This window comes from Tursiops truncatus, chromosome 12 (genome assembly GCF_011762595.2).
Source record: "Tursiops truncatus isolate mTurTru1 chromosome 12, mTurTru1.mat.Y, whole genome shotgun sequence".
In the NCBI taxonomy this organism is placed as follows: Eukaryota; Metazoa; Chordata; class Mammalia; order Artiodactyla; family Delphinidae; genus Tursiops; species Tursiops truncatus.
The window spans coordinates 71,478,985-71,491,772 of record NC_047045.1 but is presented as its reverse complement, the minus strand read 5'-3'; the positions used below and the strand labels follow the sequence as shown (position 1 = coordinate 71,491,772).

Below are 12,788 nucleotides of genomic sequence, written 5' to 3'. Positions count from 1 at the left end.
GCTAACCTAACAGTATTTACATATACATAACAAACGTAGACCATCAAAGGGAAAACTATCAAGACAGTACACTTCTCCATTTGCATTATACTAACAAAATGCTCTAAAACTTTTAGAAATAGCAATAATTCATAACTATTTATATAAAACTTGTATTTGTTTTCTAATGATTTTTCTAGATGGACAAGTCAGAAACAAATTCAAATTCAACCTCTAATTCATTAGAATAAATAAGTCATAATTTCAACATCTACCATGCACAATATTTTTAAAAAAGCAAATAAAATGTGCCTTGTGCTATTGTCTTTAAACCTCATCCTCTACATAGTCCATTCAATAGACCACTAGTATAAGCAGATATATTTCCCCTTAGAAACTTCTACTTCCTTGCAAAGACAGTAATTATTATAGCAAAACTTTAGAACTCTATGTGGATACGTGTTTAGCTACTATAAATTGAGCTAAGAAACATCACAGCAACATACAACCTGCATGCAAGTATAATCATGGGGAGAGATACAACCACATGATTTCACATAATACCTGATCATACCTTTTCTTTGGCATTAAACAGGAAAAGCAACTAATCAGCAATACAGAAGGACTGGGGAGAATACAGTAAAAGTTAAAAAATAAAATTAAATTAAATGAAAGGATACAGCCTTAAAGCACCAGTCTGAGTTCCCACTGCCAGGATCTTCTGTACAGGATCAAAGGCCAAGGCTGAGGGTTGATAGGGAAATCCATGGCGAACAGTCTAGGGATGGGCAAGTGACATCACAGCAACCAAGGCAGAAAGCAAAGTTTTAAAACAGAAAAGTCAATAGAGGTATTAGAACCGAGAAGCAATTATAATTGATGCAAAACACATATACATGCACTGCTATAAAAAAAAAAACTATGAAGTCTACATCAAACAAAAACCTATGCACATAGAATCTGAAACCAAAAAAACAAAAACACTATCCCAGTGTTACACCTTAATTTCTGCTTTTCCATCATAGTGGTAGGCTTTAGAAGAAAATTTAATATTCTATACTATTATGTCTGAGAACAAATTACTGAAGTTTGCAGTGGTCAAAAATTCTGTATATTCATTTAAAAATGCAATTCATGCTTTTTTTCAAGTGTGCTAACTTCATCATTACTTTATTTGGATGCTAAATACAAGTACTTCTAAGGAAATGCTGTCATAATTACTCTAATTAAGGATTCAGTAAAGCAATTAGCAAACATCTATCTCATCATTTTGCAACTGTAACAGAATGAAAATAAACACAGCATATATTTTTGCATTTTGCTATTAAATCCTTAATAATTTTAGGACACTGGGGCAAAAAAGTATGCACACACTTTTAAGAAACTCTGACTTATGAATGCCTGGTATTAATACCAACACAAGTTTGTATTTCTCATTGAGCAGCTGGTGAATTAATTCGCTGCATCATTCTTTCTGAATTACATACAGACCGCTATGGCAACTGTCGTGCCATTAATAGGCAAAAATCACAGCTCTAACTTTTTCACCAAACAAAATGATAGAAAGACCCTATGATTTCATATTTTAAGCCTCCTACCACATTTTAAGGGAAAAGTGATGAGCAAATATCTAGTTGAACACGTTTGGCTTTTTGATAAACAACATTCATTAGACACTGTTCCCAAAGGAAACTTCGAAGTCAGTGAATTATGTATTAAAATGCTTGAAAATAAAAGCCATAAGAGTAAGGTCAGTATAATACGTTAGAAGCAACCTTGAAATGACTGCCGCACGTGAAAATCAACGAAAAGGAGTAAGATGATGTCAATCTCCAAAACAGCCCACCAAGCAAAGTGTGCTAGAGGAGCGAGACCTTTATTCGAGGTATGATTATTATTGGCGTTCTATCCCTCGACTCGTGTGTAAAGCCTGAGTTGCCCCTAAAACGACCCCGATTTTCGCGGGTCTGCGCGCTCCGTTCACCTTGCACAGCTGAAAGTGCTCGGACTGGAGCGTTTCCTGGATCTCGGGCTCCCGGTTCCCAGGCGGGTGCTGCTGCTGCAGCTGCTGCTGCTGCGAGGCCGAAGACGAGCCGGCGGTCAGGCCGTCCAGCACCTTCCTGATGTTGAATTTCCTCATGGTCTCGGCGGGGTCCCCCGCAGCCCGGGAGGAGAGGTAAGGGGCGTCCCCAGGCGGGGGGAAACCAGCCCGGGCCGAGGGCAGCTTCGACCGAGGACGCGGAGGTGTGGGACAGAGTGTCAGTGTGAGGGGAAGGAGGCAGCTGGGGAGAAGCAAAAGATAATCCGAGCAGGATATACTGCGACGGGAGAACCGCGGCCGCCAGAACCCCGGGCGCCGACCTCTCTTCCTCCGAGGCCGCCGCTGCTCGCCGCGGCTGCTGCGGCGCCACTTGAGCCGCCGCCGCTGCCGCCGACTCGCTCCGCGGCCCGGCGGCACAGCAGTGGCAGCGGCGCCCCGAGCCCGCTCCGCCTAGCCTCACCTGGCGGCGGGCTGACTCTGCGCCGCGCCGCCGCCCCGGCTCACCCCCGCCGCCGCCGAGTCCATGGCCCGCGGCCCCGCCGCCCACCCGGGCCCCGCAGTCCCTCGGCGCTTCCTCCCGCTCCTGCTTCTCCTCCTCCCGGGGATCGCCGGTTCTCCGTCCGCCGCCGCCGCCGCCGCTCGGCCTCCCGGCCGTTCAGCGCCTCTGCCCGCCGGCCATGGCACGCAGGGCGCCCGGGGTGGGTCCCAGAGCTCTCCGCTTCGCTCCTCCGAGGCTGGCTCAGCCCGCCCTCGCTCCTTCAGAGCCCCGGCTGCCCACCTCAGGCTCCGCCGCCGCCCGCGCTCCCGCCCGGCCGCTCCCTCTCGCCTGACAGGGCGCCTCGGCACACGGCACCAACGCCCGCTCGGAGCAGCAGCGACAGCCTCGGTTACAGCACCGGCCGCGGCGGTGGCGGCAGCTGGGCCTCGGCGGAGCCGGGCTGCTGAGCATGCGCACCGCTCGTACCCACCCCCTCCTCAGCCACCGGAGTGGAGCTGGGACTTAAATTATCCTCTGCGAAAATCCCAGACCGTGGCTAAATTTCTCCCATCTCAATCGCCTTGCCAGAGGATGCAGCTGCTTTTCCTGCAGCTGGGAGAGTAAAAATGTTGATGACTAACAAGCAGCAGGAATCCTTTATTTCAAAATCGGTCATTGAAGCGGGGGTTTATATTCTCACCCTTTAATGAGGCACACACTCCCGGCTGCTGGCTGCAATATTATTGTTGTTGCTTTATTGATGGGCTTTGTTTTGGATTGATTTGGATTTTGATTTTGAAAAACAGCGTCTAGACAACGGTTATGTCTGTGGCAAGGGGATGACAGACTTAGAAAGGGTACCAGGAAAGATGAACCTAGAAGGGGAAAAATGAATTCTTTCCTGTAGCTGTTACTGTTGGTAGGATGAAAGCATGGCCAATGGCAGGTAGCTGCTAGAATGGGAAGAGGATGCCAAAGGGAAACGGCTCCAGGGCTGGGTGTTTGCCCCGACCAGTGACACGCCAGCCCTGGATTCAGTCCGCACGCAAGCGTGGGTGGAGATGCGAGCGGGAGCGGGGGTGGAAGTAAACACAGCGCGGACACTCAGACCTTCAATCCGCCCGGTAATGCTGATTATCCACTAAGTAATCCCCAGTAGCTTCTCCACTCTTGCAAGGGGAAAGGAGGGAAGAATGAAGTTTTCGCTCAAACCTTTCCACTGCTTCACTGTCACAATCCCACTTGGATGCTTAGAGACAAATATCTGTCTCAAGTTTGAAAAGGAGGAGAGATTAATGATGCGGGTACCCTTTCCCGAGAGTGAGTTCAACGAGGAAAGGTGGATGGGAAGCAGAGGTACTTGATTAGGAAGGATGTAGAAACTAAGGAAGACGTAAAGAAGTATGCAAGCGCATAAAGACTAACTCTAATTCGTGGGGAGGGGCTGGAGAGGAAGGATACTCTCCTAGGCTACTAACTCCCTAGCCCTGAGGGCTCTGAGCTACTGAAGGTTTTCTGAAGCCAAATCAGAAGTGCCCGCCCTCTACTTTGTGATTGGCCGCCTACTGCCCTGCGCAGGGAAATTTTCGTCACAGTATTGGTTGATGTGACAGGCTTTCAAGAACCGTCAGCAAACCAACCACGACTGGGCCTCAGGGATTTCGGCAAACGTAGTTGTCTGTGGAGCTTCCGCATCAAAGGGCGATGGCTTACGCGTGGAACTTAGAAAATTGTTTTGTGTTTTAATTTTTACTGAATTACAAAGTTAATTCACTAGGTGTAACGAGCGATAAACCAGATTTGAAGATTTTTCTCAGGCTATTTCCAAGTGGCTCTGGGATTTTTGTTTACCAGTTTAGTCCTCTGAAACACATTTTATTGAGTGTGAGACATTGTGCTACGTACTGAAGACGCAAAATGCAACTCTTTCAACAAGCTCCCTAGTCAAAAGGTGGCAAACCTCATGTAAATTAGTAATTGTGAATAGATGTGATGAGCTCGTTGATGGCATCACGCAAGAGGAATGCAGAGGGTAAATTAATTGGCCGGAAAAAGCCCCGCGATGGTGAATTCACCATAGTTCAGTCCAGGTGAGGAGGAGGAGACCAGGTGAAGAGGAGGGAGAAGAGCATTGGAAGGCAGCTGGGAGGTGATCATAATTACCTGGGGAGCTTTTTAAAAATACAAATGCCTCCATAGGGGTAAATTGCAAAACAGAGAGATCACTTCCCCGCAGAAGATTATGATCCACCTTTTCATCTAGTTTGAAAATAAATCTGTTGGATGATTTGTCATCATTGGATTATGAAACCCTTTGGAGAAGGGACAATTTCTTGCTGAAAGGCCTTGTGGTAGAGTGGAAAAATCCTAGGCTTTGTTGTCTGCCAGACATGGATTTCGATCCAGACCGTGGTAATGTGGGCAACCTCGGGCAAATTCCTTACTGTTCCTAAGGGTCAGATTCCTCATGTGAAAAATAAGATTAATACTACCTGCTTCCTAGGGTTTTGGAGGATAAACTAGGGAAAAATGTAAAGTTTGCATTACATTAGTTACACATAGTAGAATGGAAAAACTACTATCAGTGTCCTTGGGGTGAAAGGAACTTCACCAGATCAGCAATATAAGCCAGTCCCGCCTTTTTGACTTGTGGAATTTTGTTTTGATTTTCATACCTCATCCCTCTCATCAGATTATGAACTCATCGTGGCATTCCCAAAACTTTGGTTCATAGAGGAAACGTAGAATTTAAGATGAATATGGAGCGTATCTGCTACTGTATGTTAGCTTTGTGAACTTGCCGTCTATCTTCTCCTAGCTCAGAGACATATCCAGAATTCTGTTAGGTAAAAAAGGAAAAACAATGCTCCCAAATATCTACCTTTATGATGGCAAAGATAAAATAATGGATCCTCAAACTCATGATTTTTCTTGTCAGTTTAAATTGATCAATTGACTTTTAAATTAGGATTTTAATTTAGAATTAAAATTAATTAGGAATTTAAAGTCTAAAATAAAATGACTAAAAATTCAATAATTTGTATTATTCCTTTTAAAATTTAGCACATAGCATACCCATAGTATTTACCCATAGTAATCTCTCAACAAAATTTTATTATTTATTTTTGTTTTGTTTTCATGAGTGAATCAGTGTGCTGATTCAAAACAATTTAATAGATTTCTGCCTTTGGGTAAGTGACATTCTCCCAAATGGAATTCTTTCTTACCTGCTTTCTTACCTGATATTGGAGCCTTCTTTCACTGTCATTTTTATCTTATACTCACAATTCTTCCTACAGTTAGGAGGCTACTGCAGTGATCCAGCAAGGAAATGGTGGCTTAGAGTGGAATGGTATGTGGTGAGAAAGGGTCAGACTCTGGACTATATTTTAATGGTAGAGCCAAGAGGATTTGCTGACAGGAGGGTGGGTATCAGAGAAAGGAAAGAGGCAAGGATGATGCCCCCATTTTTGGCCCGAGCATTTTGAAGAATGGACCAGGAGATGATGGCATAATAATATATACCACTGACAAGTTATAAATAGCTATATTACATTTAGCTGAGTCAGGACAGCTCTAAACAATAGTTAGTTAATACAATGAAAATTAAAATGCAAAAGAAAATTGACACACAAAAAGGCAGCTCACTAAATTATTTGGTATGAAAGGCCAAAGACTAAGAATCCATAACATTCCCATAACGATCTGCCGATCTTCATTATTTTGTTTAAAGGCTCCCAGGCTAACAAAGGCTCTGTTATTGGTCTCACAGGGGCAGATGGATGCTGACTGAGAGGAATAAAGTAGAAACTAAAAATAAATATTTTTAAAAGAAATTATGTTATTGGCGAAAGCTTTCTGCAAGGTAGACCAACTGTACCTCACCTGCTAGCATTCATTTATATCAACTTAATTTTCATTTATTGAGTCCCAAAGGATGTATGCATGACAATAATTGATTCACTACAGCATTTAACAGAATATTGAATTTAAATTATCCGTAAATTGCAGTAGAGATGTTAGTTTGCCTAGTTCATGACCCGTTTTCTGAACGGGTCCCCTAGGCCCTGCTGAAATGCTGGAACTGGGCAACTGTGTTTTGATCCAGTGACCATATGTCTTGGTCTAAACTGATTGGATCAAAGGCAAACACCTGAAATAAGCCAACCCGGGAGATCATCTTCTTCTGGGAATCTGGCATTGAGTCATAAAGATGCTAATCAGTTTCAACTAGAAAATCATGCAGAGCTGGGATTAAAGCTGAGAGTGCGCAGACGTCTATGGAACCCAGGAGAACAGACCAGACACACAAACTACACACAGAGAAGTGAGTCTAGTGAGGTAGAGAGAAAAGTCTCCATTCCTGACTTTCCAGTTCCCAGTCTTTATTACTTGTGAAATCTGGCAACACTTTCTTTCCTTCTTTGTGTAAATGAGTTTGAATAGGTTGCTTGTTCTTGCAATCAAATATTCTGCCAGAAATTTAGCCCCGACCTGCCCAAAATGTAAAGGAGTGTAGAGATATTGTAGCCTTCTTTCACTGTCATTTTTACCTTATACTCACAATTCTCCCTACAGTTAGGAGGCTACTGCAGTGATCCAGCAAGGAAATGGTGGCTTAGAGTGGAATGGTATGTGGTGAGAAAGGGTCAGACTCTGGACTATATTTTAATGGTAGAGCCAAGAGGATTTGCTGACAGGAGGGTGGGTATCAGAGAAAGAGAAGAGGCAAGGATGATGCCCCCATTTTTGGCCTGAGCATTTAGAAGAGTGACGTTACAATGTAATTTCCACATTTATGACTCCTGGATAATCTCCAGTTACCATTCGTACCTGAGTGGACTCGACAAATATTATCAGCTAAATAAACAAGCCTTGTCTGCGAAAAAACAGGATTCACTACGTTGTGATCTTCTTTGTCAAGCTCTAGCCTTTTAGAAAAATTGATTAGGCAGATGTTAATGAGCCTTCATTATTCCATAGATTACCTCTATCACTATTTAATATTATTTGTAAGAGTATCATTAAACTAAATACAAAAATGCCTAGCAAAAGTCAATAAATTAAAGGGAAGAGAAAATTCCAGAAGTGCAAAACAAAACAAATTGAACCAAATGAGCATTTAAGCGTAAGATATGAGGCATTCAGTAATATAAGTGAAAAATACTGTCAGATTCTTAAAACTTAGAAACTGGGAAATCAGGATTTCCTCAGTAAATTCTCAAATATTTCAAATTCTCTTTCTACAATGGGAACAATATTCCTACAACGGGGACCATATTTGAGGTGAGGAATAACGCTCCCACAATTTTTAATTTCAGTATCTTATTTTAGGATTTAAATCTTGTTGTAAATGACTTCTTATATTTGATTTGTGGACTAAGAGCTAATGACAAAGTTTGTACTTTATGCAATTAATGAAGTACAAATTTAATTATACTGTGTATAATATTGAATATACACTGTATAATATACATTTAGTATACTGTGGAAACTGAATAAGCTTTGAAAATCTGTTAAAGTTAATATTTTGTTTTACCCCCAACCCCAGTGCTCCCTTCTTCTCCACCCCAGCTGTCCCCTGTCTCCAAATATGCCCCGCCCAACATACACACACAAAAGAGAATAAATTGTATATGATAATACTTCTGAAAAGTATTCCTTAGGGGAGGTCAAGCACACCAAGTGTGATTCTGAGGGAATTGTCAGGCCACAATTTAAAAAAAAAAATTAAACGCTACTCAGCACACAGGTCAATAGTCAAGTGCAAGCATGCTAACAGAGAACTGAACCCTCTTTCCCTCAGAGAGAATCACTTGACACGGCAGCCCAGTGAGATGGTGTCAGTTGCGGTTGGCTGATAGGACAGGGCCTTCCGTCTCTGGCGCTGAGGCTAGACACAGCTGTGTCACATGCCTCAGCCATCTGGCTGTAGAACTCTTAGATGCCAACTCTCCTTTCTCTCTGGTTAATCCTAAAGACCTGAGAAATCACAAGGAATCAAAGCAGAAACCTTAACATAAGGAGAGTGGGAGCAACCCTCTCTCCAAGGACCCATCAAGAGTCAAGAGAATAATACCAACAATGAAAATATGCAAGGGATACTTACTAAGTGTGGGAGGATGTATATAGAAGATGGGTAAGCGTAGTCTCAATACAAGAGATGGAGCTCCTCAAAATAGGACCAGGTGTCTAGCTTTAAACTCAGAATGGACTCCTTGACTGTGTTTTTAATAAACACCACACACTTAGTCCAACAACCATGTGCCTACAAATCTGTAGTTGTAGTATCTGCTTCCCTCAACTCTGGGTCAAACAAGTTCAACTTTTAGGTAACCTCTGGCCTCCTTGTCATCTGCTCTTTTTATATTACCCTGTTATTCTATTTTCATACACCTGTGGTCACAATTCTACCTCCAGTGGCCACTGTCCTGTTCCTGGTTCTATGACCAATGACACAAACTAAGTTCCTTCAGGCATGCAATTTTTAATGAAAAATCTCTGTTAAATAACCTACTAACATGTTAGTAAACCAAAATGCTACTAAAGTCAGTATACAAGGTATTAACTGTACCCCAAATAAAACTGAGCCTTTTAATTCTCAGCACAATAACTCTCTCTCTCTCTCTCTCTCTCTCACACACACACACACACACACACACACACCCCTAGCTCCCAAAGCCTTGGGGAACCATTTAGATCTTTCTTGAATGATTCTTAAGATAACCTTTGAAGGATGATGAAATACTTAGGACGACTGCCCCAGAATTCTCTTCACCTATTTATAACCCCCCCCCCAACTCTTCCCCACCTCATGGCAGTTTTTCCAATACCCCAGATCCCTCTCTCCTTAGAAAGCCCAGCCTTTGCTGGATAGCTTACTCACTATCTCTGAATTCCCCCTCCTCAAACCTCTTGACATTTTCTTCTCTATATACTTTCTTGTGTAGCAGCCTCAATCCCCTCTCTCTGACACTCAGCTAATATTCTCAGTTAATCAGGAAAAAGAAAAAAAAAAGAGTGAAGAGCCCAGAAGCACAAAGAATACTCTTCACAGGGAAGGGACAAGAAATGTGACTAGGTACACTTGAGTGGTTTAGTTCTATTTGTTCCTGGCTCATAAATACATCCAGAGAGATAATAATCATGATGTTGGGGACACAAAATGTCTAAAGTCTATAAAGTAAGAGTGAAACAGAAGTGTGCTGTACTAGTACAGTTTCAAAAACAGAGGATCAGGAATCTGAATCCTGCTGCTTATGTGTACCTGCCAGCAGGGTGATGATTAGTATTCCATTCCGCAAACATTTGCTGTGCCCACTGGGTGACAGCTACTTTGCTGGGTGTTGTGGGAAATACAAACATGACCCAACTTGCTTGTGGCACTCAATAAGATGGCAATACACTGATAAAGAAGCAAAATCCCTAAAAGGAGCAACAAGCATCAATGTCAAAAGCATCTTTTGATTCTCCTGAGGATTATTACCTTATATCATTTCAAAGTCTCCATACTAATAACGCTCTCCCTTTGGGTATGTACTCCTCGTCATGGTACCTTGCTCCAGAGGATGGGCTACCATGGAAGCAGCACCTGGGGTTGGGAAACATGAAGGTGGAGGAGGAAAGACACTGGAATCACTCACTTCTCTATTATTCATCCAAAACCTCCAACTACTCCCACTACGTTTTGTCCAGACCAGCGTGACCTAAATATTTCCACCAAGACTTAATCTTGTTCAGCAGGCCCCAAACGCAACTTCCCTTCCTTGGTTTCCTCATAACTGTAACTAGGGTGTAACCCCAAGGTGTGGCTCCCTTACTGGGGTAAGTGGAAGTTCTCACTTATGCACACAGGTTAGTTCCTATTTACCCTTCAACGTGGAGAGATGAGCCTCTTTTGATTTTTGTAGGCATAAAATAAGTGATGACTCCTTTCAGCCCAGGCCTGTAGGAAGACAGGGAAGGAGGATAACAGGCTTTTCTTTGCTCCACATTTTTTTAGCAGGTTGAATGACTGCACTTTTGAGAGGCCAGTGGAAACAAGATCAAGTCTGAGACTATCAGTGAAACAAGAAACTTTTACTTTGTGAGGATGAAAGCAACACTATAAGGATTTTAGTAAAATCTTGGGTCACATCTATTGCTAGTAATATTCTCTGTCTCTGTGCTGTTTCAAATGATTCATATGCAGTTTTCAGTCACAAGGTTTGTTTCCTCTGACTTAATCAAGGATTTGTCCAGCATCCTGTAACAGCATCTAACCTTAGTAACCTGTAGTTTGCCTACAATGCAGTGCATGACATCGATGCATAAATTCCTCTGCAGTGTCCACCTCTTAATCTGCTCTTAAATGAGAAATGTTCTGCTTATTCATGATGAGAGAGTTTGTTAAATTCAGGAAATTGAGAAGGAAGTTCCATGATAGCATTATCACAGTTCACCAGCCTAGTGGTTTCCTTAAAGAAGCGTCTCACTACAGTTGAAACTTAGAGCAGAGGTACCCATCTGGTGATAATGTCGTGTTAATGGGTAACCTACTTGGGAAGCTCTGCTGCTTCTTTTAACTATTCAGATACGCAGAGCTGATGCTCACTCTTGTATTTCTATTCCTTATGTCCTGGCAGAGAAGAGAGGGCTCTACCACTGAGGCAGGCATACCTGGATTCTGTCACTAACTAGGTAGTGTCAGACTAGTCACTTAAGTGTTCATTTCCTCATGTGTAAAATACAACCCAAGTAGAGGGTTGTAAGATGAGAGACAAAAAGTATAAAGTTCCTAGCTCAAAACCTGTCACATGCATTGAAATTAAATGGTAGCTATTAAAGTCATTCTCTGTGACATCTGTAGCTAACTCTCTAGGTGATCTTATTCTGTTCTTGTGACTTCAATGTTATCTAAACGTTGATGACTCCCAAATTTGTATGCCTGTTTCAAACCTTTCCCCTGAACTCCGGATGTGATTCATATATGCCTCTTTGACATCTCCACTTGGTTATCCAAAAGGCATCTACAATTTTACTGTCCAAGCTGAATTCTTCACTTCCAACCACAAGCTATACCTTACACCCCCAACAATCTTCCTTTCATCTGTTCATGGTCACTGTCCTCCCAGATGTGCAGGCCCATAAAAGTAAACTGGGACCACCTACTTCCCAAGCCTCCCCCGCCACACACACACACACACACACACACACACCCCATATATCTCTATTTCAAGTTTACCAGGAAATCTCATCAGCACTATCTTTTCAAGATATTCATATATTAAGAATTTGACAAATTCTCACAACTTCCACCTTCATGTTTTAGTCCAGGCCTGAATAATTTTTCTTCTGGATTATTACAGTATATACCAAACTAACCCCCTCTCATCTATTCTAAAAAGAGTGATCAATTTAAAATGTAAGTCTGGTTATGTCTGTTCTGTACTCAGCCTCCTCCAGTGGTTTCCTGTCTCACTCTGAGTAAAGGTCAAAGTTCTATACAGTGTCCTGTAAAGGCCCTGCAGGGTCCTGTCCCACTCTCTTCATCCTTATCTCCTCTCAGGCTCCACGGGTTCACTCACCTTAGCCACACTTGCTTTCTTGCTATTCCTTGAACACAACAGGCGCACTTGTGCCTTAGGGCTTTGCCTTTGTTATTCCTTCTGCATAAACCAGGAGTCAGCAAATGTTTTCTTTAATGGGCCAGAGAGTAAATATTTTCAGTTCTACGGATCACATACAGCTTCAGTCACAATGACTCAACACTGCCAATATAGCACAAAAGCCGCCATAGACAATTAACCTCAGAGTGTGGCTGTGTTCCAATAAAACTTTATTTACATAGACAGGTAGTGGGCTGAATTTAGCCAACCTCTGACCTCTGGCCAATATTTCTCTTTCCCCAGATATTTGTGTGATCCATTTCCACATTTTACCCCCTCCCTCCCTCCCAAACACACACACACACACACACACACACACACACACACACGCACGCACGCACGCACCACCCCGGTACTTCCCATCTGCACTCCAGACCCCTTACCCTGTCTTATTTTTCCACCTTTTTGTAAGGGACTTCTAGTTCCTTGTGAATTAATTCTAATATTTTCTCTTACTAATTCTAAAGTGATCAAGTTTTAGAGTAGCACAAAACTCTATCTAGCTGTAAACCCTCATCTTCTCCCACAGAAAGCCTTGGCATCTCCAGATATAATGGAATGAGTGTTTCTTACACCTGAGTGGAGAATTGGGGTGCTATTCACCTGAAAAGTAGCTTTAGGGGTCATAGAATTTGGAATGAGG

At 42.7% G+C, this 12,788-nt stretch overlaps 1 protein-coding gene and 1 long non-coding RNA gene across 9 annotated transcripts in view; one reads left to right on the top strand and one right to left on the bottom strand.

Moving 5' to 3' along the window:
* STXBP5 (syntaxin binding protein 5) overlaps nt 1-2,266 on the bottom strand; it is a 165,767-nt gene extending 163,501 nt beyond the window's left edge. For all 8 annotated transcript variants that reach the window (XR_002179675.3, XM_019951508.3, XM_019951509.3 and 5 more), the window contains exons 1-2: nt 1,964-2,266; nt 660-757 (exon numbers count right to left, since the gene is read on the bottom strand). Coding sequence is in view for 7 of the 8 variants with exons in the window: in XM_019951508.3 (XP_019807067.1) it covers nt 660-757; nt 1,964-2,119 (254 nt within the window). In the remaining variant the exon portion in view is untranslated. The remainder of the gene's footprint in view (nt 1-659; nt 758-1,963) is intronic.
* The window catches only part of LOC117314511 (uncharacterized), a 357,472-nt gene continuing 346,699 nt past the window's right edge, over nt 2,016-12,788 (top strand). The window contains exon 1 of the long non-coding RNA XR_012324902.1: nt 2,016-2,155. This is a non-coding gene — a long non-coding RNA (uncharacterized lncRNA). The remainder of the gene's footprint in view (nt 2,156-12,788) is intronic.